Source organism: Gossypium hirsutum, chromosome A12 (genome assembly GCF_007990345.1).
Source record: "Gossypium hirsutum isolate 1008001.06 chromosome A12, Gossypium_hirsutum_v2.1, whole genome shotgun sequence".
NCBI lineage: Eukaryota > Viridiplantae > Streptophyta > Magnoliopsida > Malvales > Malvaceae > Gossypium > Gossypium hirsutum.
Window position 1 is genome coordinate 83,740,271 of NC_053435.1, and position 27,889 is coordinate 83,768,159.

At 34.4% G+C, this 27,889-nt stretch overlaps 3 protein-coding genes across 6 annotated transcripts; all 3 read right to left on the reverse strand.

The window, feature by feature from the left end:
• Positions 1-1,330: 1,330 nt before the first annotated feature.
• On the reverse strand, positions 1,331-6,471 carry LOC107922884 (proline--tRNA ligase, cytoplasmic). Of its 2 annotated transcripts, XM_041082896.1 has the most exons (14): positions 6,189-6,335; positions 5,905-5,979; positions 5,659-5,721; positions 5,472-5,557; positions 5,285-5,377; positions 5,040-5,156; positions 4,718-4,905; positions 4,375-4,441; positions 3,500-3,622; positions 3,225-3,377; positions 2,710-2,994; positions 2,396-2,614; positions 2,080-2,173; positions 1,331-1,620 (listed from the first exon to the last, which is right to left on the reverse strand). In XM_041082896.1, the coding sequence occupies exons 3-14, from the start codon at positions 5,711-5,713 to the stop codon at positions 1,556-1,558; spliced, it is 1,545 nt and encodes a 514-aa protein (XP_040938830.1). In that variant the 5' UTR covers positions 5,714-5,721; positions 5,905-5,979; positions 6,189-6,335; the 3' UTR covers positions 1,331-1,555. The 2 variants fall into 2 exon arrangements, with proteins under 2 accessions (XP_040938830.1, XP_016708580.2); XM_016853091.2 differs by lacking the exon at positions 5,905-5,979 and having other exon boundaries at positions 6,189-6,471.
• Positions 6,472-7,789: 1,318 nt separating this feature from the next.
• On the reverse strand, positions 7,790-12,069 carry LOC107922867 (protein transport protein SEC23). 2 transcript variants are annotated; one of them, XM_016853075.2, is made up of 6 exons: positions 11,897-12,069; positions 11,017-11,811; positions 9,023-10,843; positions 8,503-8,619; positions 8,324-8,395; positions 7,790-8,246 (listed from the first exon to the last, which is right to left on the reverse strand). In XM_016853075.2, the coding sequence occupies exons 2-6, from the start codon at positions 11,461-11,463 to the stop codon at positions 8,109-8,111; spliced, it is 2,595 nt and encodes an 864-aa protein (XP_016708564.2). In that variant the 5' UTR covers positions 11,464-11,811; positions 11,897-12,069; the 3' UTR covers positions 7,790-8,108. The 2 variants fall into 2 exon arrangements, with proteins under 2 accessions (XP_016708564.2, XP_016708571.2); XM_016853082.2 differs by having other exon boundaries at positions 11,017-12,063.
• Positions 12,070-14,609: 2,540 nt separating this feature from the next.
• LOC107922854 (ABC transporter B family member 4) lies at positions 14,610-19,667 on the reverse strand. Of its 2 annotated transcripts, none has more exons than XM_041082897.1 (11): positions 19,566-19,667; positions 18,917-19,328; positions 18,652-18,827; positions 18,359-18,580; positions 18,050-18,288; positions 17,430-17,955; positions 16,197-17,342; positions 15,855-16,121; positions 15,517-15,780; positions 15,135-15,428; positions 14,610-15,064 (listed from the first exon to the last, which is right to left on the reverse strand). In XM_041082897.1, exons 2-11 carry the CDS (start codon positions 19,281-19,283, stop codon positions 14,708-14,710), a joined length of 3,858 nt encoding a protein of 1,285 aa, XP_040938831.1. In that variant the 5' UTR covers positions 19,284-19,328; positions 19,566-19,667; the 3' UTR covers positions 14,610-14,707. The 2 variants fall into 2 exon arrangements, with proteins under 2 accessions (XP_040938831.1, XP_016708546.2); XM_016853057.2 differs by having other exon boundaries at positions 19,434-19,613.
• Between the last annotated feature and the right edge of the window lie 8,222 nt (positions 19,668-27,889).

The window sequence follows — 27,889 nt, forward strand, 5'->3', positions numbered from 1 at the left end:
TTATTTTAGCCTCTTATTTAATTTGCTTTTGTATTTTTTAACTCTTGAACTTGCATTATTTGTCAAAATGGATGAAAAAGCTAACCTATGTTAGCTTTGTTGATCATCACATGCGAATCCATGTTAGCAATTAATTAAATTTTTAAAAATTAAAAAATATTTTTATACTTTTTTAATGACTATTATTTTTAAAAAATATATATATATATTTTTTTACAATTTTTTTATTTTTTTAATTAAAAAAAGGTTAATTGATTGCTTATTTGATATCCATGTGTTTTGTTAACTTTTCCATCTATTTTGAGTGTCTAAAAGAGATGAAAAATTACATGAGGGACTAAAATGATTTTTTTGTAAAGTTAAAGGGTCAAATAAGTTATTATATTTTTTTATTTCCGGAAGGACAAAAAGTAATCTAGATTTTTTTGTTTATATTAATAATTTCTGCTGTTAGAAACAAATCAAACCCTTTCTATTAATCAATTTATAATATTAAAAATTGATCCATCCACTATTAAATTTGCGATGAAATATAAGGATAAATTTTTACCAGTAAAAATAAATAAAATTTTAACAGAAAAGTTAATTTATTTATTTTTTCTAATAAAAATGGGACTTTTTTTGTATGAAGAGCAGTAAAATAGTATTGAAATTTAGAATTTAAATTTGAAAAAATAAAATAAGTTTGTAAGTTAAACGAGATGATTTTTTTGTTGTTGTCTGGATCAGGACCACCTGTTTATTTTTCGAACGGGATTGGATCAAATTCAAAACCAGTTAAATTCAAGTTACTTTGCCATTCTTCTTAACCGAAAGAGGATCATCCCATCCTCTGAATTTAGTAAAAATTCAATATAATTACAAAAATTTTCTCAAATAAAAACCATAAAATAAATAAATTTCTTCGAGGCAAAAATAAAAATGTTTTAAACTAAAATGAAAAAAAAATCAAAATTCTAATTTGCTCACTTTTTCTATGTCACTACAAAAGCACAATAAATCAACATTCTCTTAGTGTTACATTTCTTTATAGTTCTAACTATTAGCTTTGCTTTAAAAATAAATGTAAGAAAGAAAACTATATTACTCACTTTTATAATCAAGAGTAACATCAAGAAAACTATATTACTCACTTTTATAATCAAGAGTAACATCAAGGGCTATATTTGACTCTGCCACCCTATAATACGGTACTTGCAAAAGCCAGAAGAAGATATGACAGCAATAAGAAAAAAGGATCCAAGCCATTACCATATCAACCAGAACATGACATTCAAGATTTCCCAAGTACAATGACCATATATTCTAAGTATGCAAATTGTAATAAATATCAGATAAAACACAGTATATCTATTATAGCAAAGCAAAATTCTGCCAAAAAGGAAAAAGAAAAACCACAGAAGTTTTAACATGATTAAAAACTGAATCTTCTCATCAGTTTCATATAACAATTTTAAATTGAAAATTTCCCTGTTTACAATGGCCCCAATGACCAGAACCGTTGACATCAGGCAAAGAACCATGAAAAGGAGATGGTTGTAAAAAGTGAATAAACCTAGTAACTTCTGCCCCAATAGGTCCACTTTGTTGCAGGCTTCCCAGAAGCAAAGCATTTAGTACCTGCATAATATTTTCTTTGGATGAATAAAGAATTATACAAGACAAATAATATCCTATTTCCCTGTTCCCCCATTCTTTTCTTTTGTAGATGAAAAGTTTCAAGTAATCGAACTGCATCCACACGAGTCTCCATGCTAATGCAAGGTGGAATTCACAGAGTTCACTCAATGAGAAAAGACTGTATTGTTCACAACAATAGCAACTAGAGGAAGCTTTGATTCCTCACATATATGAGGCTTGCCCGAATCAAGCTTACCAGCTTCTCTGGCTTTTACTTAATCCTTCATTCATCCTCTCGTATTTCTCTAATTCCAATAATTTTCACAGTTTGTTCACAGACTAGATTTTTAGGCAGTTTAACAGTTCATAGAAAAACAAAAGATCACAACTAGAATTATAAGAGAGGAAAAGTACCCTATTGTATTTAAAAGAAATGCCTGCTTAGATGGAATCAAGTACCTTCTGGAAGTTCAGGCTGTTCAAATGGGGTACATAGAGACTTAGCTGCTCCCATCTCACCCTTTGTTCGAGCTTTAACATCTTTCTCCACCTCCTATATATACAAAACATAAAACGTCATTTAAGAACATTAGTAACATATGCCTGGAGAGATTTAAATATGACCCAACTCATGTTGGTGCCTAACAAAATACTTCATATTAATGATGCAATTCTGAGATAAAGGATAAAACATAAGCATTCAAACAACACCGACTAAATGCCAAAACGTCATGATCCCTGCAAATAATAAGGATTCTGCAAATTCAAGTCATACCTCCTCGTCACACCAAGGAGCTAAGATCAGTTTCTTTTGCCCGAGAGCTTTTATAAACTCATCCCAAGTTTTTACAACTTCAATGCAGGCATCTCTTTTTTGTTTTGCCACATCAAATAGGTTCTGTTGAATCTTTTCCAACATTCCTTTTACTTGTTCAACCAAAAAGACTCTAGAGATATCAGTCTTTTCTCCATTGTCACGGCGAACTGCACGCACCTGTCAAATAAAACACATTTTGGTTTAATAATAGGAAAATAATACACAAAAGAATAGAAGGAAAGCAGCAATGAGAAAAAGGGGTGGGGATTCACCTGATTATTTGCCAAGTCTCGAGGTCCTATTTCAATCCTTAGAGGAACACCTTTCATTTCCCAGTTTGAGTACTTCCAACCAGGTGAGTAGTTCTCTCTAAGATCAGCTTCAGCACGAATACCAGCATCAGAGAGGATTGCCACAGTGGCAGCACAGGCATCAAATATCCCTTGAGTATCTGCATCTTTGTAAGGCACAGGAATCACAATAACTTGCAAAGCTGCTACTTTTGGAGGCAGCACTAAGCCTTTGTTATCCCCGTGAACCATCACCATTACCCCAATCTGAAAAAAAAAAAAAAAGGAAAAAGAAAAACAGCAGGATAACAAATAAGCAGAATAGCAAGAATAAGGAGGGAAGAATTAAAGAGAATAATGAGTGGTTAGGGATTCTTTCGACTAGCAAGTCTGTGTGATCACCTAAAACAACAAAATATACATGGCAGGTTGGTATCACAAGGAACTTGAATTAATAAATGCTAAGACCACTCAAAGTAAAGGGAAAAGTGTTTTACCGTTCGAGTGCTATATGCCCAGGAATTCTGCCAGACCATAGACTTTTCCCCCTTTTCATTTTCAAAGTTTATCTCAAACATTTTTGCGAAGTTTTGGCCCAAACAATGGGAGGTTGCACCTTGAATACCACGCCCAGTGTTTGGAATAAATGCCTATCATGATATGATCAGGTCAAAAGCTCTTCACTTTAGGTTAAAGCACATTGATCAAGCAGACAATTTATAATTGATTATAACTAGTCCAAATTGTTATTACATGCATGCTTATACTATACCTCAACGCTGGTTGTGTAAAGTCCACCAGCAAACTTCTCCAGTTCACTCTTCCTGCCTTTCGTAACAGGAATTGCCAAGAATTCTTCATATATACGTCGGTATAGCTCCAATATTTGAAGAACCTGATGTATAACAAAAATTTAGATAGATTTAAAGTGATCTAGCAGATATGCTTACCACTGTTGGTTAATAAGTCCCTGTTTTTCCAGGTCTGTTAACAGCACAATATACCAAAAATGATGTGAAAATGAGAATATATTGCATGTTAGATTCTGGAGCTAAAGTCTACAATCTACAAGCACAAAGTAAATTCAACAATAAAATACATATAACTCAGCATGTAACTTTTAGCACATCAGTCCTTCCATAATATATTCACCAAAACAATCCATACTTGGACACACACAAAAGGTTCTAAGGCACAGGCACATTCTTCAATGATACTTCAAAAGGCAATAAAAGTGCAACTTGTAAGAGCAATGAACTATAACCATTTGATTATTTACACATTGCAAAAACAAACAGCAAAAATATATTAACATTATTGACAATTATAAAATAACATCTCATGTGAACTTTCTGAAATGCTTACTTAAATACTTAATTCAGGAATTCTGAGGCAATAATGCTTTTTTAAACCAAAAGCCAGTTGTTGGTAAATGTGGAAGAACAAAGGATCAGCCATGCAATATTTCCATTCATTTTCCCCCTTTATTTATCTTCTCTCTTCCCGATGGAATTGGGAGGGTCAAAGTAAATGGAAACCTTGCATGGCTGATCACAACAAGCCCATCGGACTCCAACAGCACAATGCACAAACTTTACCTCTCTAAGTTTAAATACTTCTCAAAAGTAAAAATTTTAAGACTGCTACCTCAGTGTCTGCCTCCTCCTTGGTTGCGAAGGCAGTATGCCCTTCCTGCCATAGAAATTCACGACTCCTACAATCAAGCATCAAGTTAGCAGTGCAAAATCCATTCTCAAATATTTTAAATAAAAATTCTAGCTTGCCATTGAAAGAATAGAGTAATTAATCTATACATCTGTGAACATTAATAATTAATGCTAAGAAAATTGACCCAATATTAGAAAATTATCTGAAAACTAGCATCTCATTACATGTATGGGATAATCAATCAGGTGGAATGGGCAGGGGGAAAGGAAGTACAATCAAAATGGAAGAGCTAAAGTAGACAACGGAGTTTAACACAAACTACCTGATAAATGGTGTGGGATTGCTAAACTCCCATCGAACAACATTGCACCACTGATTAAGCTTCAAAGGCAAGTCACGGTGTCCTCTTATCCACTTAGAATAGTAGGGATACATAACTGTCTCACTAGTTGGGCGTAGAGCAATTGGCACCTCCAAATCAGACTCACCAGATTTTGTCACCCAAGCAACCTGATTAAATCAGGATCCTAAAAATTAGTTTTGAATGACTTCAAAAAAACTGATTAAAGAAAAGTAGAAACTTCAAGCCGAGGCATATTCCACAATCACAATGTCATCATGCCAAAAAAGAACTTAATTCTCACCTCGGGAGCAAAACCCTCTATGTGATCCTTCTCCTTTTGCAAAACACCCGGAGATACAAAAAGAGGGAAATAACAATTCTTGACTTTCATTTTCTTGATTTTCGCATCGAAGAACGTCTACAGTTTCACATGATGGATAAGTTAACCACAAAAGAAAGGAAGATAGAAGATTAGCAACCATAACCAATGAAAACTTCTACTTATTTACTAGATAAAATGAAATATAGAAAGATCATACGACTCACTTGAATGTTCTCCCAAATTGACATTGCCCATGGCCTAAGAATATAACATCCAGAAATGTCATAGTACTCAATCATTTCACCATTGACAACAACCTAAAAAAAGCCAAAATGAGTATATAATAAGATATTAAGGTCCCAATTTAGTATAACAAGCCCTAAATCATTGCATAATTGCTACAAAACATACCTCAGAGTACCATTCACCAAAATTCTCATCCTTGGTAAAGGAGAGACCCAAACCAGTTTCCTTCTTCACTTCCTTCTTTTTCCCTCCTACAACAACAAAGTATTCACAAACATAGAAACCACCACACCTTTATGCATTCATTAATAATAAAAATCTAACCAAAACAAGCCCCAAAAAGAAAACGTACCACCGCCAGCCTTTTTCTGCTCCCCTCCACCCTTTTTCTGCTCCCCTCCAGCCATATGTTCAACTTCAAGTAAAAACACACATAAAAACATAAAAGTAGAAGAATTAGAAACAGTGTATCCCCATCAAGGCAAAATAAATCCACTACCCTAGCAATTACACATTGCTACAGTCTCAAGCATGTGGAAAAGATCTTATTCATTGGAGAATAAGTGTCTAGATTAGTGAATAAGCAATTATTCATTACTTTTACTGCGTTGACCGACTTTCAGATCAGAGATTTAGAAGTTACTTTTCCTGGAGTGTCCAAAAGGCAATGTTCCTTGACATTTTAAAGAAAGGGTACAAAGCATTCATGTCAAAACTCAAATGGGTAACCATAAAATCGTTGAAAAAATTAAAATTGCTCAAGAATTAAAAGGACAAGCCAAATTTTATAAAGCTGGAAGTGGAAATCGAAATTAAAAAGAAAAACTGGGAAAAAAAGCAAAATGAAAATGGAAAGCAAAGGGGGAAAACGTGAAGTCTTACCAAAGAATGGTGGAAGATGGTTTGATTTGCTTTTTAGCTTATTCTCCATACACAGTGAAGAAATGAGAAGATAAACAGAGGGAAATAAAAAAGGATGGGCGGCGGGGGAGAAAGATGCTGATAAATTAGAGGGTAAAACCCTGGGTTTCGAGTTTGACTCACTGGGAAATGGGGAACCCGTTTAGAGGGTAAATTAAAGTCGTCGTCACTCGTTGACGACTCACAACTGGACCAGCTCAGTAACTCGGGATACAGCCGCGGATTACGGGTCAGCGGCTCCTAAATCCCTAATGGCCTAATCTGTTTCTATTATTTATTTCTTGGGTTAATTTCACTCGGCCTCCTCAAACTATGGCCTAAATTTTAAATTGGTGTTAAACTTCAAAAATAACCTAATTAAATCCTCAAAATATTAATATAATATAAATTAAGTTCTTCGCAATGAGTTAGCATGCATACCGCTTGCTCAAATCTAATATTGAACATATTGATGCGCTTACAACTTAGACAAGACATGTTTATAAATTTTTTAACACATCATATCTAAATTATTTAGGCAATAAATACATGCGATAAATACATGTAAATTTATAATTTAATTTATTTAATGCCTATATTGATAATTAAGTTGAATAAAGAATCTTCATATAATACTAATACTTTGATAATTCAATTAGAATATCTTGAGATTTGGAAGCCAATTTAGAATTTAGACAGTAAATTGAGGTGTTTGGTAATTAGCCCTATTAATTTTTTATTTTATATATTTAAATGTCGGGACAAAAAGTAGTGGCAATATTGTTCATAACAATGTTCTCATAATCAAATAGGACCCAACTCCGATATAAAAATAGAAATATTTTCTTTTTTATGTTTTGTTTTTAGTTGAGTTCTTCATTATGTTATAATCTATTTTTATCTTTGAATTTTGTTAATTTTCTTTTGAAGAAGGCCAATTTCATCGGACAAAATTCATGTAAGAGGTCTAGTATTATTCTAGGTAGAGATTTTATCTCCCTATTCTGTAGCGAATTGAGTGTTTAAAAAGGTACCTAAAATGTTGACTATGTGAGCGTGCATAATCACCCACGAAAAATACCTTATACAATATATGTCATAAGATAAAGTAGAGCTTAAATCTGACAAAGTATATAATGAGATAGATCATGCGAGATGATCTGACTTTTCAAGCATCCAATAGAATGCTTCCACTTTAACTTAAATATAAACATTTGAATAATTTAATGACTAACGAAAATTAACTAACCAAAAAGCTATTAGTTACTACTTCATGGAGCCCTGAGATGAAATTAGCACAGTAAATTGATCACCTACTTTTGTTTTATTGTAAACTAAAAATTTATTAACCCAAGATGAAATTATAAAATATTAAAATTTATATTAAATATAAAATATTTGAAGTTTTAATATAACAACAATAACAAAAACTTCTTAAACTTCAAAAAAGAAAATGCTGCAGCAACCACAGGGATACCATTGGAAGAGACTTAAAAAATAATGGCGTTATAAATTGGACTCTTCACATAACAAAAACATACAAAAATGGCATAATAATTTGATATAAAAATAACACCATGCACTGCTCTAACAAATCATTTTCAGCTAAAAAAATGAAAGAACAATTCTGAAACTTGTAACAATTACTATCAAGTATAGCTAATCCTTTCAAGTTTCTTTAACAAAAAGGGAAATCTTGTATTAAAAAAAAAAAAAACTAGAAAAGGAAAAAAATTGATTAGAAAAAAGGAAAAGATGAATGAGTTAGATTACATTCCTTCAACAGGGAGAAGAACAAAAAGAAAGAGCAGAATGGTACCGAATAAATGATGATTGGATGCAACTCTCCGGGGACTCCTTTTTTGGAGGGATTTTAACTGCAAAAATACCTAAAAACATCTCTTAGATTGGTTCCGGGGGCACTGCTTTTAAACCCCGAATCCATTCGCAGAAGCTCGGATCATCAAAATGTATAAAACTGCTTTTCAGTTTCGTCCGTTGTTCAATTGTCAGGGTTCGAAGTTGAGGAAATCTTGCCTCCTGCAATAGTATCATGGATGGTTAATACCGAAATGTTTCCAAAAATGCACAAGGTCCTTGTTTTTTTTTTCTCTTACCTGCTCGTAAGGAGGATCCTTGTGTGCTGGTATGAGCCGAGAAACAAAATATCGAGCCTGAGAGCTGCCCTCCTGAAATGAAATAGGATCATTAGGTTCTTTTCTGTCAATGGCTAACAAAATAAAGACACAACAATGCAAAGCTAATAGAATGTTGGGATCAATCAAGGAAAAAAAACCTTGAATGCCAGGATCCGAGGGGCTGGAAATCGTAACTCCGAGAGCTCTTCAGCCAATGTTCTACAAGCTGCCAAAGCTGCTGCACTTCTTCCTTCATCAGCTGCAAGTTCGGCACCCTGAAGCCAACAGTTGAAAGGAAGATGTTTAATAAACCTAGCTTTTAAAGATGATTCTATACAAAGTAACCTGGCCAATCTGTCTCCAGATATAAACATACCATGTAAAACACATAGAGAATCAATGATATAAACATGGTAGACGGATGACATATCTGCGACCTTATTTACCTTGTGAATTTAGCAAAGCATAAATAACTTCACAATTCAAACCCTTCCCTTCAAACTAAATATGTTTACAGATGTCTATTCGATCACATAGCAAAAATGGACCCTGTATGGGACAGACTGTGCATGCAGACTCCATAAATCAGAGATGACAATATAGAAGCAAAAGTAGCTAGAAATCGAATATAGCAGATATAGAGCATAAGAAAGCTAAAAGGTGGGTAGATTTACATACCAACCAAATGAAGACATCTGTACCATGGTCTAGAACAACAGCTGTATCAGACTGCATGGCAAGATCATAAGCAGGCAATTCTTCGAAAGTGCCTCCTTCCCGGTGCATCAGACAACGAGGGGCAATCATGCGAAGGGAAAGATCAAAGGATGCATTCAAAAACAAATTCCGCAGTACAGACCTCTCATCTTCATGACCAACTATACTTCCCAACAGTGGGCCCCTCCTAAGATGGAATAGAAGCTCTGGTAGTAAAGATATTTCTTTTGGGAACCGATAAAGCTTTGACTTTGGCACTTGAGACCCAAATTTTGAAGCAATATCTTTAACTCTCTCATCTATTGTTGTCTGCATATCAATTGCATCAGAATAACTTTTTGCTTGCAGCAGAGTCCTCTTGGCAATTATGACTGCAGCCACCTCATCTTGAACACTCTGAAGATAGGCCGAAACACTATCCACAGTTGGCAATCTGATAGTAATCACTCTAGCTATATCAGCTTGATAAACATTTGAGTACTGAATAGCAAACTGGAAAAATACGAAATCACTCTTGATGTCATGTTTATTCTGCATCGATATTGAGAAGCACTGTGTTTCTTCAACACTCAGCATTTGAATAGAGACAGCCATATCATTTTTAAAGGTTTCATGGGTGTCTATATTTGCCTCTTCACCAGGACCCACAACCTGAGTAACAAGAATATCATCAGAACAACGTATCTCCAACAAACCATGGGAACCAGCAGCTCTGGCAGATGCCCTTTGTAAGTTTACACCAAAGGCTTCACCAAAGTCATCATGAAGAACCAACACACCTCCTGAAGCATTTGCAAGTGGCTGCAGCACAGGAACCCTTACAGGGCAAGTCCCAGCACAGAGAATGTCAACCACTATGTTATGTTGATGAGCCTCACGACCAAGTTGCTCCATCCATTTGATTGCTGTCTTTTCTCTATGAGGATAATTAGGGTGAGTATAAGAATGAGGGACAAACCCAGGACCATAAGTATTTGGTCCGCCAGCACAAACAATGATCCTGCTATTGCCACCTGGCCTTTTAACTACACCTCGAGACATATCTACAGATGGTCCTTGAATAATTGCCATAGCGACCTCAACAGCAGTACCCAAGCATCTATCTCGTGACACTTCTGGAACATTCAACTTGTATGGCCTCAATGAAGAGAATATTAGGTGTGCAACCTGTTTTGAAGCATGCATTGGCGACAGGTATATACCAGTTCCATAAATCAATCCTTTCAAGGTCTCCTGTGTTGGTGAAGTGCCACCTGAAATCACATCAGCAGACGCTATGGATTCCTCCGTAAAGTCATACACTGATACTGTGCTACCATACAAAATGATTCCTATTCTGGTTGTCGGTGGTACTGAATCAACAAAAGCATGCAAGGAGCTCTGTAAATGCTGAAGGTGTGCGTCATCTAAACATTCATCAATAACAAGAACAACCGGTGCGGAAGTTCTGGAATCAGTAACAGGTACAAAACTTGGCCTCTTATTCCCTGTTTGAATAAAATCAACCAAAGGTGATGACAGCTCAGGAAAATTACGGAGCTCTTCCTTGCTTGAAGCTATATATTCACCTTCACTTCCATTTAGATTCTGGCATATTACACATTGCCATTGGCCTGAGCCAATTAGTATGTTGGAATAAAGATTTGAATAAGCTCCACAATTATGGCATCGATGAGGATCACGGTGTATCACTTGAGGACCCGTTGAAGTTTCCCTCCCAGGAGAAACCAATACTCCGAAGCCTAAACTAGGTACATTTGCTAGCTTCTTGTGTTTCAACAACTAATATACAAAATAGATAGTAGAGGACAAGTAAATTATAAATACAAATAATGCACATAATTGCAAGAAAAACAGACTGTAAATTTTAATAATATGTACGAATCACAAAATCTGAAAAAAGAACATTGAGACTTAGGTACCAAAAGCACAGGAAACTGAGAACAATAAGATACCTTATGAGCTGAGAATAAAACGCATGGTGACTCTCCTGCAGGCATTGATTCCTCTGTAGCACTGGGAGGTTGCTGTTGAAGCTCAGCTGACCCATTCGGAAAATGGGGAGGTGAAGATGTAGGCAAAGACGAACCTGATGAGAAAGCCACCGGCTGGGGGGTCGCAGGAGAGGTTCGGAAAGGCACGGCAGCAGGCCGGACAGGCGATGTAAATACAGGAGGGCCAGGAGGAGTACTCAGATGGGGAACAGGGCTTCCGGTTTTAACCCCATTTTCCGGTGATAGCATAATCGGATTCTTTATCGAAGGGGAAGCGATCTGATCTTGTTGTAAATTTGGAGGAGTGAATCTAGGTGCACCAGGTGAAATTGTGGGAGGAGCAGGAGTCATTGGACTCTTTTTATCAGTATTAGGTTCTCCGGGAGATGCTTGTGGCGGAGTAGCCATTGCAATTGAATTGAAAGCTTTCTCTTAATTGAATATCAAGAACAGTGAAACAAAGGGACTAAAAACAAGTAACGCCCTGCCAAATTCAAGCTTTTGCGAAAAGCTTCGATGCGGTGTTCACCAAAAGAAAACCATAAAACCCCCATAAACAAACAACAGCCAAGATTGGATTTCGAAGGGAACCAAAAAAAAAAAAAAAAGAAGCAATTTGCAAGAATTCAATCAAGATTCAAGAATCCCCCACCCATAAAATTCACCTTCCAAATGATGGAGCTTTGATCACTCAGCTCTCTATCCTACACCTCAATTCAAACTTCAATACAATACCTTTCTTCCAAAATCGAAAATCTAAAATTAAAAAAAAAAAAGAACAACACTGGAATTAAATCTAGGGTTTTAAGGAAAATAAAAAAAAATTAAGGAGATTTCATACCTGATATGAGAGGAAAATGAGAAAGAAAGGAGAATCTTTTTGTTTGAATCATCATAGACTTGGAAATCATAATAATCTTTTATTCTTTTTAATCACTCATCTTTGTTCCTCTATGTGTTGGGGTTTTAACCCCTATACCTCCCTTTTGAGATTTAATGTCTATAATCAAATTTGATATAATTACTTTTAAATAAATATTTAATTTATAATTATTTTTATTTTCTATGATACAGAATTACATATTTGAGTATTTATTATTTACTTAATTTTTTTTTAATTTTTATAAAAATATTAATTTTTAAATTAAATTAGTAGTTGAATTAATTATGTCATCGATTCGTCGATCCAGTCAATAAAATTGATTTAATTAAAAAATTTATTAAAATTATAAAAAATTTAATTTAATCGATCCGTATCGATTTTTAATCTAATAGGTGTAAAATCACTCTCCATATTAATATTCCTACCTATCCGATTTAAACAACTATCATTCAGTCCAAAATCCAAATAACAATATGATTAACTATTCTAGAATGCAGATAATGAATTTTTTACATTATAAAAGCATATAGGACTAAATTAACATATTAAGAACTAAAATAATAATTTGCCTTCTTCCCCTGCTGGGTCGATCGCTTCTTTTGATTGGTTGACATGACGTGTTCTTAATTTGAACGACGTCGTTTCCGTTTCCTACGTGTCAATTTATTGGCCCCTAGATTTCGTATTCACAAAATGGACTCTCTCATAATCTAACGGCTAGTTTACATATTTTGTTTTCTGCTTGAAGGCATAAAACGCTGCCGTTTGAGGATAGCAACGCATTTATTTTCTTGTTCTTTTTTCGGCCCATAAGTGTATCAATTTGGACCTTAAAAGTACCGATAGAGAAAAAAAAAAAACAGAGTCTCAACCGTTGTTTCAAGAAGTGTTAATATTTTAAATTTTAAAGATAGATATATGGGTCAGTATTTTATACAATAATTAGGGCTGAGAGATAAAAAAAATTTAATAAAAAATTTAAATTTTGAATTAAATAATTCAAATTTGATCTAAGTATAAAAGATGGACAATTTGAATCTATTCAACTCAAATTCAAAAAAAAACTCGAGTCAAAATTAAATGAAATAAACCACTTTTTTCGAGGTTTGGGCTTGTATTCCTGCTTGCTGAGTCATCTTATGAGTTATACTATATAAAAAGGGGTTAAGCAGTAATGAAAATAATACTAAAAAAGTGAAGAACGAAAAATTATAATTAAAATAACGAAAAATTGAAATAAAATAGAGAAAATTGATTTGATGATAATTCTAGTTATATATATAATTGTAACACTTCAAAAATTTGAATGTCATTAGTAAAAGTATTTTGAAAGATAAATAGTAAATTTTTTCAAAAATTAAAAATTTATCAATTAAACAATTATAGTAAAGTCAAAATTTGATATTGGGAAAAAGGTAGAATAGTAAAATTTTAGTAAAGGTTAAATTAAAAATTCGTGAAAAGCAGACTAAAAATGCAAAGTTATCATTTTAGAAAAAGGGACAAATATTTAAGAACTATTTTTTATGAATGTGACATAAATATGATTGATAGTTGAATTTGAAAATTTGAGATATAGATTATATTGAAAAGTGGTTAAAAGTATACGGGCTAAAGTGTAATTTTATTATTTTATATGAAAAAGGCTTAATTGTGATACCACAAATAAATAAAAGTAATAATTATTTAGGACACATAAGTATGCCACGTGTCAAATAAACGATTGATGAAAAAGGGTAAATGATTATTTTACCTTTATGTTTTAAATATGACAAAAGATATCTTAAAAGATAATTTAGTCATTTTGTCATTAAATATTATTTTTTAATTTTAAATAAAGTATTTACAGGAGAGATCCTCCTATCCAGTAGTATGACGTGATAGACCGTTACAATGAATAAAGGACATACTGACATAATGTAAGTAAGTTACGAATGTAATGGTCTTAAATAGTAGGAGGTTATTATTATTTTCTAATAAAATTAGATTTGAGTGCATTAACACGTAAAAAAAAAGAAAAAAAAGTGTAATTAAAAAACGAGGTAGTTTGAACGAATGGTTGAGGCCATCCTTTCAAAAGGGGGCTTACAACATGTGTCTAAACTCTTGAAGGACAATAACAAAATTAATCCAAACAATTTGAAGATTTGAAGTATTTAATGGCGTTAAAGTCAAAATTCCCTTACTAGAAGATGCCACTTTATTTTATGAAATATATACATATATTTTTAATAATAATAAAAAAGGCGTGGATTCTCAAACTTATTGAAAGGTTGACGTTGAAAAAGGCAAATGGGTCGTGCACAGTGTGACAGCTTTTACAAATAAATTAATTTAGCTGTCTCATGCCGCAATTCAATCCAAGTTATATCCATTTAAATAATTAAATGCCATCGTTTTCCTCTAGAACGTGCGATCAATGGATTTCATTTCTGCCATCAGCCATGACGCTTTTTCCACTACACCTTTACTCCATTGCCTGCTTTCACGACAGCAATGAAATCGTGTTGTCTGCTGCTTCATGCTTACTTTTTTATAGGCTGTAATTTTGCTTTTGAAAAAATTGACTTGTAATGCCACTTTGAAACACTAGAAGTAAAATTAACTCGGGTTCAATTACTGGAACCTACCTATAATACAGGGATTTATCAAGCAACTTTTAATCATAAACTTATTGTAAAATTATAAAATACATTAGAACAAGAAAAATGCTGATTACTTTACAATAATTTTATGATTACATCAAAAACAAACAATTTAAGCAGCAGTTTATGAAGTAGAAGCACTCATATGAAGTGCAACCAAAGAAGCATAGAAACCATCTTTCATATTTATCAAAGTATCATGTTTTCCTTTCTCTACAATGACACCATTTTTAACCACTGCAATCATATCTGCGTTTTTAATAGTCGACAACCGATGAGCAACTACCACCGTCGTGCGGTCCACCATGATTTTATCTAATGCATCCTGGACCACCCTCTCCGATTCGGCATCCAACGCGCTTGTTGCTTCGTCTAGGAGAAGTATCTTCGGACTTTTAACTATGGCTCGTGCAATGGCTACCCTTTGCTTTTGTCCACCTGATAATTGGACACCTCGTTCGCCTACTAACGTATCGTAACCCTGTATGATAATTGATTATAAAGTGATTGTATGAGCGAATTGAACCCGGATTTTATTATCAAGTTCTAACCTGTTGTAATGAACTTATGAACTTGTGAGCATTGGCTAACTCTGATGCAGCTAAGATTTCAGCCTCGGTTGCATTTCCTCCCTTTCCGTATGCGATGTTAGCACGGATTGTTTCGTTAAACAAAATGGGTTCTTGGCTAACAAGCCCCATTTGTTGCCTCAACCATTTCAATTGGAGTGTTTGGATTTCGACTCCATCGATAGTGATACATCCCGAATTGGGATCGTAAAATCTCTGTAATAATGATATCACAGTGGATTTCCCACTCCCGCTTTCTCCTACCAATGCAACAGTCTGAAAAATAAAAGTTGACATTAACATGCACACACACAGACATATATAGTTTAGTGTCTATAAAGTTGCAAAAGGATTGTTTTGTTACCTTGCCAGCTGGGATAGATAAACTCAAGTCTTGGAAAATTTGAATGTCTGGTCTTAATGGATACTTGAAACTGACATGAGAAAGTTCGATATCACCCTTCATGTTTTCTAATGTTGTCCCGGACTCGTCACTCGGGTCTATCTTAGACTTACGGTCGATAATTGCGAATATTGAAGCAGCAGCGGACCTGGCTTTGCTGGAGTCAGGAGCAAGGGTGCTTGATTGAGAAATGCCAACAGTTGCCATTGTCAAAGCAAAGAAAACCTGCGAAATTCGGTAGTGGTCTCAGTATCAAAGGGACATACATTGTGAATATATGAGGTCTTAAAATGACTCACTTGAAAAACATCCGAGAATGTGGCATCGCCACTCTCAACAAGTCGAGATCCAGAGTAGAAACTGGTGGCGTAAACATTAAAGAGCAAGAAGAACGAAAGTCCAAATCCGCCTCCACTAATCAACCCTTGCCTTATCCCTGCTTTCAATGGACCTTCACATTTCTTTCTATAGAGTTCCATTACTTTTTCCTCGGCAGAAAATGAAGCAACCGTTCGTATACTCCCGACTGCATCACTAGCAACTTGGCTTGCCTCCTCATACATCATCTGCAAATATATTTACATCTAAATGAAGTAAATGCTTAAAAAACTTATCGGGTTTTTAGATAGTTTCGAGCATACCTTTGCGTCGGCGCTAAATCCCTTCATGGCTCTTATTTGAACATATCCATTGACCCCTAACAAAGGGATTAGTCCTATGATTATAAATGCTAATTGCCAACTAGCAACAAAAGCAATGACTAAACCGGCAACGGCTGATGCAAGGTTTGAGACCATTTGAGCTAGTGCATCACCAACCAAGGCACGTATTGTGGCTGCATCCGCCGAGAGCCTTGCACCAATTGAACCACTTGAATTATCTGGTTCATCAAACCAACCAACTTCCATGTGAACCACTTTTGAAAAACACATTAATCGGATTCGTTGGATTAGTTTACATCCAGCAACCGAAAAGAAGTACGTTCGAGATGGACATGCCAATAATGCTGCCGAGCCAAGGGCCACGTATATCAGTGCCCAGAATCTTGTATCCTGTCTTAACTCATGAGGTGGTTTATAGAATGTTTCAATCACACGGGAAATCAGTAAACCATAAATCGGAAGTATGCAACCATTGATAGTCGCAGCTATAGTTCCAAGTAGGAGCACGGGAATCTCTGGCTTGTTGAGGTAAGCTAGCCGACGGATGGGAACTTCTGGATACTTTGATGACTGTTCAGTAGAGTCTTCGGTTTCTACTACTGCAGGTTCATTGACTTCTATTCCAGTAGGCACACCAAAGGCTATAGATAAAGAATGGCGGCTGCTACTTCCGATAGATGATCCCCTACTGATTGATCGCTTCATTGATCTTCTCAAGCTTGATTGTCTAAATGATTCCGGGTTAACTTCTGATACATCTGTTACTTGTTCCGACTCTTTATTTACTTCTTGTAATCGAATAAGCTGTGAGTACGCTCCCTCCGGATCCTTGAGTAGTTCTGAATGTGACCCTTTTTCAACCATCTTTCCTCGATGAGTTACGGCAATTGTATCTGCATTTCTCACGGTACTCAAACGATGAGCAACGATGATTGTAGTCCTATTGCCCATTATGCGGTCCAATGCTTCTTGCACCACTCTTTCGGATTCAGCATCTAATGCACTTGTTGCTTCGTCTAAAAGCAATATCCGAGGGTCCTTTAGAATTGCTCTTGCTATTGCTACTCTTTGCTTTTGTCCACCAGAAAGTTGGGTTCCATGCTCTCCAACCATGGTGTCTAGTCCCTACATATTAAGTTCAAAGTTCAAACCTTTCATATCTTTTATAACATATGTGATATAAAACAAGTTTTTCAGACAAAGGATTAGAACCTGAGGTAGTTTATCAATGAAGTTAGCAGCATTTGCAAGTTCAGCAGCAGCTCGTATCTCTTCTACGGTTGCACCTTCTTTTCCATATGCAATATTATCCTTTATACTTGCTGTAAACAACACAGGTTCTTGGCTAACAAGGCCAATCTTTCCCCTAATCCATCTAAGTTGAAACTCTTTAAGATTAATACCATCGATAAGTACTTCACCGGCTTGTGGATCGTAAAACCTTTCTATAAGACTAATTACAGTTGATTTCCCACTTCCACTTTGTCCAACCAAAGCAACTGTTGTACCACATGGAATAGAAAGAGAGAATCCACTGAAAATTTGCTCTTCTGTTCTAGCAGGATAACTGAAATAAACATCCCTCAGTTCTACATCGCCATTAATGTCCTCCAAAACTTTCCCACTCATATTGTACGGGTCAATCTCCGGTTTCCTATTGATAGTCTCGAACATCTTAAACGCCGCAGCTTGACCAGCAGCAAATGCACTCATGCATGGTGATGATTGCCCCAGGGACCTTAAACATATCCATAACCACAAAGAGTTCAGTTTCAGCCAATGAACTATGAAGCATGCGTCATAATTATGTCGAGATTCGGAATTTAACTTACAAGGAACCAATCAATACCGCGACAATCACATTAATGACTTGACCTCCGGTGTATCCATTGTTCAAAATCAACCTCCCACCAAACCATACAGCCATACCATAACTGCAGAATAAGATCATCATAGCTACACCGAGACCAAGTCCAGCAGCAGTCCCTTCATGAACACCTGATTTATACGCAGTAACAAGAAGCTTGCTGTATTTACTTATAGCCAGCTGCTCACCAGTAAACGATGCAACCTGGAACCATATCAAATAATCAGTCACATATTTCCAACAAGAACAACAACTATGTTGTGTTAGAACATACAGTTCTGATAGAACCAATTGTCTCTTCAACGACGGTGCCGGCTTTAGCATACGCTGCTTGTCCTCGAGACACCATCTTTGATATAATAAGAGCCATTGCTCCACCAGCTGTTACAAGTAGAGGTATAGCTGACATCATGACAAGAGCAAGGAGCCATCCTCTAACAAATGCTATAACAAAACCTCCTAAGAATGTAGACACCAACTGTAAAAACTTCCCAACCTGCAAAAACCAAATTAGTTAATATTATTTCAATGATTTCAACCAAAATTTTAGTCGATTTCGATATATACCTTTTCGCCCATCGCGTCCTGTATGAGAACCGTGTCACCGGACATACGTCCAACGACCTCTCCCGTAGTTGTTTCCACATCAAAGAAAGCTATATCTTGTCTCAATATGGTTTTTAAGTACAAACCTCTTATTCTTGCAGCTTGTCTTTCACCTGTAACCATCCAGCAACTCACCTCTGCAAAAAAAACAACAACAAATCCCAGCTTTATTAGTCTACGGATAAATTGAGACATAACTGGGACATATAAAGGAGAGATTATTTACGAAGACAAGCCGCCGTTCCGGCCCCGGCAGCGAGGTAGACAAATCTTAAAGCAACCCTTGAGACAACATGAACTACTCGGTCGTTACTCTGGTTTTGTCCAAAAGCATCAATAAGATCTCCAAGTATGGTAGTCATAAGTGGCATACATAAACCGTTCCCAATCGCGCCGATCGTGCCGATGATCATTAACACGATATCTGTCCGATCGGCGAATGCAAACAGCTTGTAAAATGGAATAGAGTTGGTTTTTTCATTCTTTTTGTTGGTTTCTGTGTCTTTATTTTCTCCATTAAGCTGTTCTTGGTTTTTTGATGTGCTGGCTTCATGTAAGTTGGTGTCACCATTTGAGCCATTCTCAGTAGCCATTATTGAAGCTCCTCAAGCAAAACAACTTGAAAATTTATATCGAAGCTGCAAAAAAAAAAAAAACAGACAAATCGAGAATGTTTGATGTAACACAACAACCTCGTTTTTTTTAAAAAAAATGAATCAAAATTTTTTAAAACAAAGCTTCACCATTATTTGAACAGTAAGTAGTGAAGCTCGAAGAACACGCCATTGATAAAGCTATGATTTAAGCATTACCCAAATCCCAAAAAAATCACCAAAAATGAAAAAAATTGAGTCAATGAGAAGCATTTCACATACCGAAGATTCAATAAAGGGTAGTTGAAAACTTGAAATGAAACTCTCAAAGAGTGAATTTGGGTTGTTTAGAAACATGTATTGCTTACTTATATTGCTTTGCTTGAACAACAAGTACATTCTGTCTTGCAAAAAGGTCTTCAATAATTTTCAATTGGTTAAATTTGTCATAAGTCCTTCTACTCTTTGAAAATTCAAAATTTGGTTTCTATACTATTATTTCTAGTTATTTAGTCTCTTCACTTTTCAGATTTCAAAACTTAGATCCAACTGTTAGCAATGTATAAATTATTTTGTTAAATTCAAGTGATTTACAATATTATTTATTTTAAGTACATAATTATCTAAGTATTTTTTTTATTTTAATATGTCACACCAATAAATTTAATAGTATTAGCAATTAGATCTAAATTTTAAAATTTAAAAAGTAAAGAGTTTGAGGGGTGAAGAAATGCCTTTTCACCTCAAAAGTAATGCCAAACACTTGGCTTTTAAGGTTGAAAGTGTGGTAAAAAAGTATTACTCTACCCGGAGTTTAGATACTTTTAATTTTTACATTTTAAAGTATAAATTATAAAATACCCTTATATATATTAACTATTTAAAAGATATTTAAAATTTTGCATTAATTTATATTTTAGGTATTATTTTATTAAATCAAATATTACCTAATTTAATTTATTTTTTAATTTTTAATATCATGTATAAAATAAACATTTTAACTTTCTATGACAAGTTTGAAAGCAATGCCAAAAACCTTAAATTAAAAAACTATATTTTTTCACAACATTTTTCAAAAACACTTTCTCCAATCAAGTTTTTTAAAAGTACTTTTCAATTAGAACAACAATGTTAAACTAAACTTAAATTCCTTAGAGATTAAATTTTAAAATTTTAAGAATTTTAAGGACTTATCATAAACCTTCCTGCAACCCTGCAAAAGTCAATTTCTTTTTCTAGCTTTCTCCATTCAATGATATGTTATAATATTGTGTAAATGATGCATGATGCATTTGACGATGGAGATATATATATATACACATTTCTAGCTTCTTATAATGTATGAAACCGTGTTCACATTTATTACGGCTTATACTGAAATACCGGAAAATCACAACTTGGGATATTGACAATAGACACCGCCAAGTTTTGTCTGCATTTGGAACAAATCTATTCTTTAAATTATTATATTTATATGTCATGTTTCTTTTTCAATTTTAATATTTTCTTCTAGAAGTTTTATTTTATTTTATTCTGTTTCCCGCTATTTAATTGGATTGATTTGATGGGTTTGCCTTGGAGTTTATTATTTATAACATTAGAGACAACAATCACAAAAAAAGTTGATTATCACATGAAACATTTGAAATCATCAATCAAATAACATTTAGGGATAAAAGCAAGACTTATATCTAAATTTGGTAACTTTATCTTGGTCTGTAAAATTTTTTTGGTTGATATTAGTATGGTGTTTGATATTTTTTTTAATTTTATCTTTAAATTTAAATTTCGTTAAAGTGTGATGATGTTACACTAATTTTTTTTTAATCAAAACATTTTCAAAGAGGAATAAAAAACAAAAGCTCGGTACAAACTCCTTGACAACAACAAAAAAAGTCACAACAAATCACACTAAAAACCCTTATTACAACGATAGATATAAAAAATCTTGACTTAGGGTTTATTTAGACAGTCATCACTATTCAAAACTCTTGGGGAGCAAGTAGCCTGATGCGACCTTAGCTCGGGAAGTCACTACCGAATCCATTGAGCTGCCATGAGGGCCTATAACTCGGTCACGAGCTAAGAAATTTCAAGATGCATTAGCAAGCTATGTGGATCGAGCTTGGGAAGAGCAAGAAGTCGAATCCAATAGTCATGCTTGGACTAGCCCAATAGGCGTCATGTAATACCCCCTTACCCGAGACCGTCGTCGGAGTCGAGCACGAGGCGTTAACAGACTTAAATTATCACTTAAACAATTTTAAACAATTTATTTTACCTTTCGTAATAAACTGTCTATCTGCATCACAGTCGCAAAAAATTTCATATCTCGAGTTACAAAACTCAAAATTCAAATCCGTAAATTTTCCCTAAAACTAGACTCACATATATATTTACTAATTTTTTTACAGAATTTTTGGTCTTGCCAATTAGTATAGTTTATTAGTTAAAATTTCCCCTGTTTCAGTGTTCAACTGCTCTGACCTCTATTTACTTTGAATCACTTTTCTCTTTTTACAGAATTCATATGACTATTCCGTTTATTTCTATTAAAAGTAGACACAATAAGGAATATATACATATAAATTATGACTCCTAATTATTTTTTACAATTTTTAGTGAATTTCTAAACTCAGAACAGGGGATTCAGAAATCACTCTGACCCTGTTACACCAAAAGCCAAATATCTCATAAAATACAACTCATTTACCTTTTTATTTCTTCCATATGAAAATAGACTTAATAAGATTCAATTTCATATTTTATTCACCATCTAATTTGGTCTCTATTATTTTTAGTGATTTTTCAAACTCACGTCATTGCTGCCGTATGATACTATTTTATAGCAAATTTCACATTTTTATGAAATTCCATGGTTTAGATAGCACATTAAGCATGCATAACACCATACATGAATTTTTATTAGCCATTCCAATGGCTAATCATAACTAAACATTTCCTTATCACTCAATAGCCATATCATAAGATTACATACACAAAATGATTATCATGCTGTACATGCCATACTCAAGGTATACAAGCCACTATACCAAAATGGTCCACGGATAGTGTGAGCGATCCTCCAACCGTTTCCGATTTCTGAGCTGACTTGACAAAACTCGATACAAAATAAAAAAATTTTGCAATTTAGTCCACAATCTTTTCCTTTCCCCGATCAAGGTCGATTCCACGTCTTTCTTGGTTATGGAGCTTGGAAGCTTGAAACAAACCCTAGCTATGGAGAACCCTTGAAATTTCGTCCTAATGAAGAAGATGGACATATTTTGCCATCATTTTCCTTTTTTTAATCTTTTAATTACCAAATGACTAAAATACCCTTTCGTTAAAAACTTTGGTTATTTCTACCTATGTATGTCCATTTTTGTCCATGAAAACCTAATGGTATAATTACCATTTAAGGACCTCTACTTCAATTATGCTCTTCAATTAAATTCTTTTACATCTAAAACTCATATTTATCAACTTTTTCAATTAAGTCCTAATAGGCAAATTAGACATGCAATTCATGAAATTTTCTATCGATATTCTAACACAGGTATCTAATCACTCAATAAATTATAAAAATTAATTGGAATAAATTTTTCTACTTCAGAATTATGGTTTCGAAACCACTATTCCGTTTAGGCCCTAATTGGGGATATCACAACTCTCCCCTCTTTATGGATTTTCGTCCCCAAAAATCTTACCGGTAAATAGGTGTGGGTATTGATTTCTCATAGTTTCCTCGGGCTCCCATGTTGCCTTTTCTACTCTGTGCTTTTGCAATAATACTTTTACGAGAGCGATACTTTTATTTCTTAGTTGCTTGACTTCCCGAGCTAAAATATTAATCGGCTCTTCATTGTAAGTCATATCTGGTTGTAGCTCAATTTCCGTCGGTGAAATTACATGTGAAGGATCCGAACGTTACCGACGTAACATAGATACATGGAACACATCATGAATCTTCTCTAATTCAGGTGGTAATGGTAACTGATATGCTACCAATCCAACTCTTTCAATTATCTCATACGGTTCGATAAAACGCGGACTCAATTTGCCTTTCCAACCAAATCTAAGAATTTTCTTCCATGGAGACACTTTTAAAAACACCTTATCACTGACTTGAAACTCGATTTCTTTTCTTTTCAAATTCGCATAGGATTTCTATCTATCTGAAGCAGCTTTCAAACAATCTCGAATCCTTAAATTTTCCCTGAAACTAGACTCATATATCTATTTACTAATTTTTTTACAGAATTTTTGGTCTTGCCAATTAGTACATTTTATTAGTTAAAGTTTCCCCTGTTTCAGTGTTCGACTGCTCTGACCTCTGTTTACTACAAATCACTTTTCTCTTTGTACAGAATTTAGATGACTATGTCGTTTATTTCTATTAAAAGTAAACACAATAAGGAATCTATACATGTAAAGTATGACTTCTAATTATTTTTGTACAATTTTTAGTGAATTTCTAAACTCAAAATAGGGGATTCAGAAATCGCTCTCACCCTGTTCCACGAAAAGCCAAATATCTCATAAAATACAACTCATTTACCTATTTTATTTCTTCCATATGAAAATAGATTTAATAAGATTCAACTTCATATTTTACTCACCATCTAATTATATTTCTACTATTTTTAGTGATTTTTGAAACTAACATCATTGTTGCTGTATGATACTATTTTATAGCAAATTTCACATTTTTATGAAATTCCATGATTTAGATAGCACATTAAGCATGCATAACACCATACATGAATTTTGATTAGCCATTCCAATGGCTAATCATAACTAAGCATTTCCTTATCACTCAATAGCCATATCATAAGATTACATACACAAAATGATTATCATGCTGTACATGCCATACTCAAGGTATACAAGCCACTATACCAAAATGGTCCACGGATAGTGTGAGCGATCTTCCGACCGTTCCCAATATCTGAGCTAGCTTGACAAAACTCGATACAAAATAAAGAAATTTTGCAATTTAGTCCACAATCTTTTCCTTTCCCCGATCAAGGTCGATTCCACGTCTTTCTTGGTTATGGAGCTCGGAAGCTTGAAACAAACCCTAGCTATGGAGAACCCTTGAAATTTCGTCCTAATGAAGAAGATGGACATATTTTGCCATCTTTTTCCTTTTTTTAATCTTTTAATTACCAAATGACTAAAATACCCTTCATTAAAAACTTTGGTTATTTCTACCTATGTATGTCCATTTTTGTCCGTGAAAACCTAATGGTATAATTACCATTTAAGGACCTCTACTTCAATTAAATTCTTTTACATCTAAAACTCATATCTATCAACTTTTGCAATTAAGTCCTAATAGGCAACTTAGACATGCAATTCATGAAATTTTCTATCGATATTCTAACACAGGCATCTAATCACTCAATAAATTATAAAAATTAATTGGAATAAATTTTTCTACTTCAGAATTGTGGTTTCGAAACCACTATTCTGTTTAGGCCCTAATTCGGGATATCACAACTCTCCCCCTTTAGGGATTTTCGTCACCGAAAATCTTACCGGTAAACAGGTGTGGGTATTGATTTCTCATAATTTCCTCGGGCTCCCATGTAGCCTATTCTACTCCGTGCTTTTGCCATAATACTTTCACGAGAGCGATACTTTTATTTCTTAGTTGCTTGACTTCCTGAGCTAAAATATTAATTGGCTCTTCATTGTAAGTCATATCCGGTTGTAGCTCAATTTCCGTCGGTGAAATTACATGTGAAGGATCCGAACAATACCGACGTAACATAGATACATGGAACACATCATGAATCTTCTCTAATTCAGGTGGTAATGGTAACTGATATGCTACAGGTCCAACACTTTCAATTATCTCATACGGTCCGATAAAACGCGGACTCAATTTGCCTTTCCGACCAAATCTAAGAATTTTCTTCCATGGCGACACTTTTAAAAACACCTTATCACTGACTTGAAACTCGATTTCTTTTCTTTTCAAATTCGCATAGGATTTCTGTCTATCTGAAGCAGCTTTCAAACAATCTTGAATCCGTAAATTTTCCCTGAAACTAGACTCATATATCTATTTACTAATTTTTTTACAGAATTTTTGGTCTGGCCAATTAGTACATTTTATTAGTTAAAGTTTCCCCTGTTTCAGTGTTCGACTGCTCTGACCTCTGTTTACTACGAATCACTTTTCTCTTTGTACAGAATTCAGATGACTATGCCGTTTATTTCTATTAAAAGTAAACACAATAAGGAATCTATACATGTAAATAGAGCTGATCATGGGCTGGGCGGTCCGGCCTGGCCCGAAGGCCCGCCCAAAAAATGGGAGGGTTTGGGTAAAAATATAGGCCCAAAAAATGGGCTTGGGCAAAAAACGAAGCCCGTTTAGAAAACTGGCCGAGCCTCGGGTAAGAGTTTTTTGGCCCGGGCCCAGCCCAGCCCGCCCTGAATTATATATTAATATATTTTTATTTTATTTTTAATCATTTTAAAATTTTAATATAACCATTTTTTATTATATTGTCAATTTGTGTATTGTTTTAATAATTGTTTTAGTGTCATTTTTATTTGTTTTAATATTTGTTTTTATGTTTTTAAATATATTTGATTTATTATATTTTTAAATTTTTTTATTTAATGAAATAAGAAAAAAAAATTTAATATGGGTCGGGCCGGGCCGAGCTCGGGCTTAGTAATTTTATTTCGGGCCAGGCTTGGACAAATTTTTAGGTCCATATTTCAGGCCGGGCTGGGCCCGGGCCTAGTAGACGGGCCTAAAATTTTGTCTGGGCCCGGCCCGAGATGATCACCTCTACATGTAAAGTATGACTCCTAATTATTTTTGTACAATTTTTTGTGAATTTCTAAACTCAGAACAGGGGATTCAGAAATCGCTCTGACCCTGTTCCACCAAAAGCCAAATATCTCACAAAACACAACTCATTTACCTATTTTATTTCTTCCATATTAAAATAGACTTAATAAGATTCAACTTCATATTTTACTCACCATCTAATTCTGTCTCTACTATTTTTAGTGAGTTTTCAAACTCACGTCATTGCTGCTGTACGATACTGTTTTATAGCAAATTTCACATTTTTATGAAATTCCATGATTTAGATAGCACATTAAGCGTGCATAACACCATACATGATTTTTGATTAGCCATTCCAATGGCTAATCATAACTAAGCATTTCCTTATCACTCAATAACCATATCATAAGATTACATACACAAAATGATTATCATGCTGTACATGCCATACTCAAGGTATACAAGCCATTATACCAAAATGGTCCGCGGATAGTGTGAGCGATCTTCTGACCGTTCCCGATTTCTGAGCTGGCTTGACAAAACTCGATACAAAATAAAGAAATTTTGCAATTTAGTCCACAATCTTTTCATTTCCCCGATCAAGGTCGATTCCACGTCTTTCTTGGTTATGGAGTTTGGAAGCTTGAAACAAACCCTAGCTATGGAGAACCCTTGAAATTTCGTCCTAATGAAGAAGATGGACATATTTTGCCATCTTTTTCCTTTTTTTAATCTTTTAATTACCAAATGACTAAAATACCCTTCATTAAAAACTTTGGTTATTTCTACCTATGTATGTCCATTTTTGTCCATGAAAACCTAATGGTATAATTACCATTTAAGGACCTCTACTTCAATTATGCTCTTCAATTAAATTCTTTTACATTTAAAACTCATACTTATCAACTTTTGCAATTAAGTCCTAATAGGTAAATTAGACATGCAATTCATGAAATTTTCTATCGATATTCTAACACAGGCATCTAATCACTCAATAAATTATAAAAATTAATTGGAATAAATTTTTCTACTTCAGAATTGTGGTTTCGAAACTACTATTCCGTTTAGGCCCTAATTGGGGATATCACAACTCTCCCCCCTTTAGGGATTTTCGTCCCCGAAAATCTTACCGGTAAATAGGTGTGGGTATTGATTTCTCATAGTTTCCTCAGGCTCCCATGTAGCCTCTTCTACTCCGTGCTTTTGCCATAATACTTTCAGAAGAGCGATACTTTTGTTTCTTAGTTGCTTGACTTCCCGAGATAAAATATTAATCGGCTCTTCATTGTAAGTCATATCCGGTTGTAGCTCAATTTCCGTCGGTGAAATTACATGTGAAGGATTCGAACGATACCGACGTAACATAGATACGTGGAACACATCATGAATCTTCTCTAATTCAGGTAGTAATGCTAACCGATATGCTACAGGTCCAACACTTTCAATTATCTCATACGGTCCGATAAAACGTGGACTCAATTTGTCTTTCCGACCAAATCTAAGAATTTTCTTTCATGGAGACACTTTTAAAAACACCTTATCACCGACTTGAAACTCGATTTCTTTTCTTTTCAAATTCATATAGGATTTCTATCTGTTTGAAGCAGCTTTCAAACAATCTCGAATCTGTAAATTTTCCCTGAAACTAGACTCATATATCTATTTACTAATTTTTTTACAGAATTTTTGGTCTTGCCAATTAGTACATTTTATTAGTTAAAGTTTCCCCTGTTTCAGTGTTCGACTGCTTTGACCTCTGTTTACTACGAATCACTTTTCTCTTTGTACA

Bases quoted from the DNA above. Each gene is read 5' to 3' on its own strand.
- LOC107922884 (XM_016853091.2), bottom strand. From the start codon at position 6,237: ATGGAGAATAAGCTAAAAAGCAAATCAAACCATCTTCCACCATTCTTT. The intron at 5,722-6,188 runs GTAAGACTTCAC...TTTTACTTGAAG, and splicing joins CCATCTTCCACCATTCTTTG to TTGAACATATGGCTGGAGGG. The intron at 5,378-5,471 runs GTATGTTTTGTA...GGCTTTTTTTAG, and splicing joins TTGGTGAATGGTACTCTGAG to GTTGTTGTCAATGGTGAAAT.
- LOC107922867 (XM_016853075.2), bottom strand. From the start codon at position 11,463: ATGGCTACTCCGCCACAAGCATCTCCCGGAGAACCTAATACTGATAAA. The intron at 10,844-11,016 runs GTATCTTATTGT...TTTGTATATTAG, and splicing joins TTTTATTCTCAGCTCATAAG to TTGTTGAAACACAAGAAGCT. The intron at 8,247-8,323 runs GTAAGAGAAAAA...ATACTATTGCAG, and splicing joins AGGATCCTCCTTACGAGCAG to GAGGCAAGATTTCCTCAACT.
- LOC107922854 (XM_041082897.1), bottom strand. From the start codon at position 19,283: ATGGCTACTGAGAATGGCTCAAATGGTGACACCAACTTACATGAAGCC. The intron at 18,289-18,358 runs GTATGTTCTAAC...ATATGGTTCCAG, and splicing joins CAATTGGTTCTATCAGAACT to GTTGCATCGTTTACTGGTGA. The intron at 15,781-15,854 runs GTGAGTCATTTT...CGAATTTCGCAG, and splicing joins CATTCTCGGATGTTTTTCAA to GTTTTCTTTGCTTTGACAAT.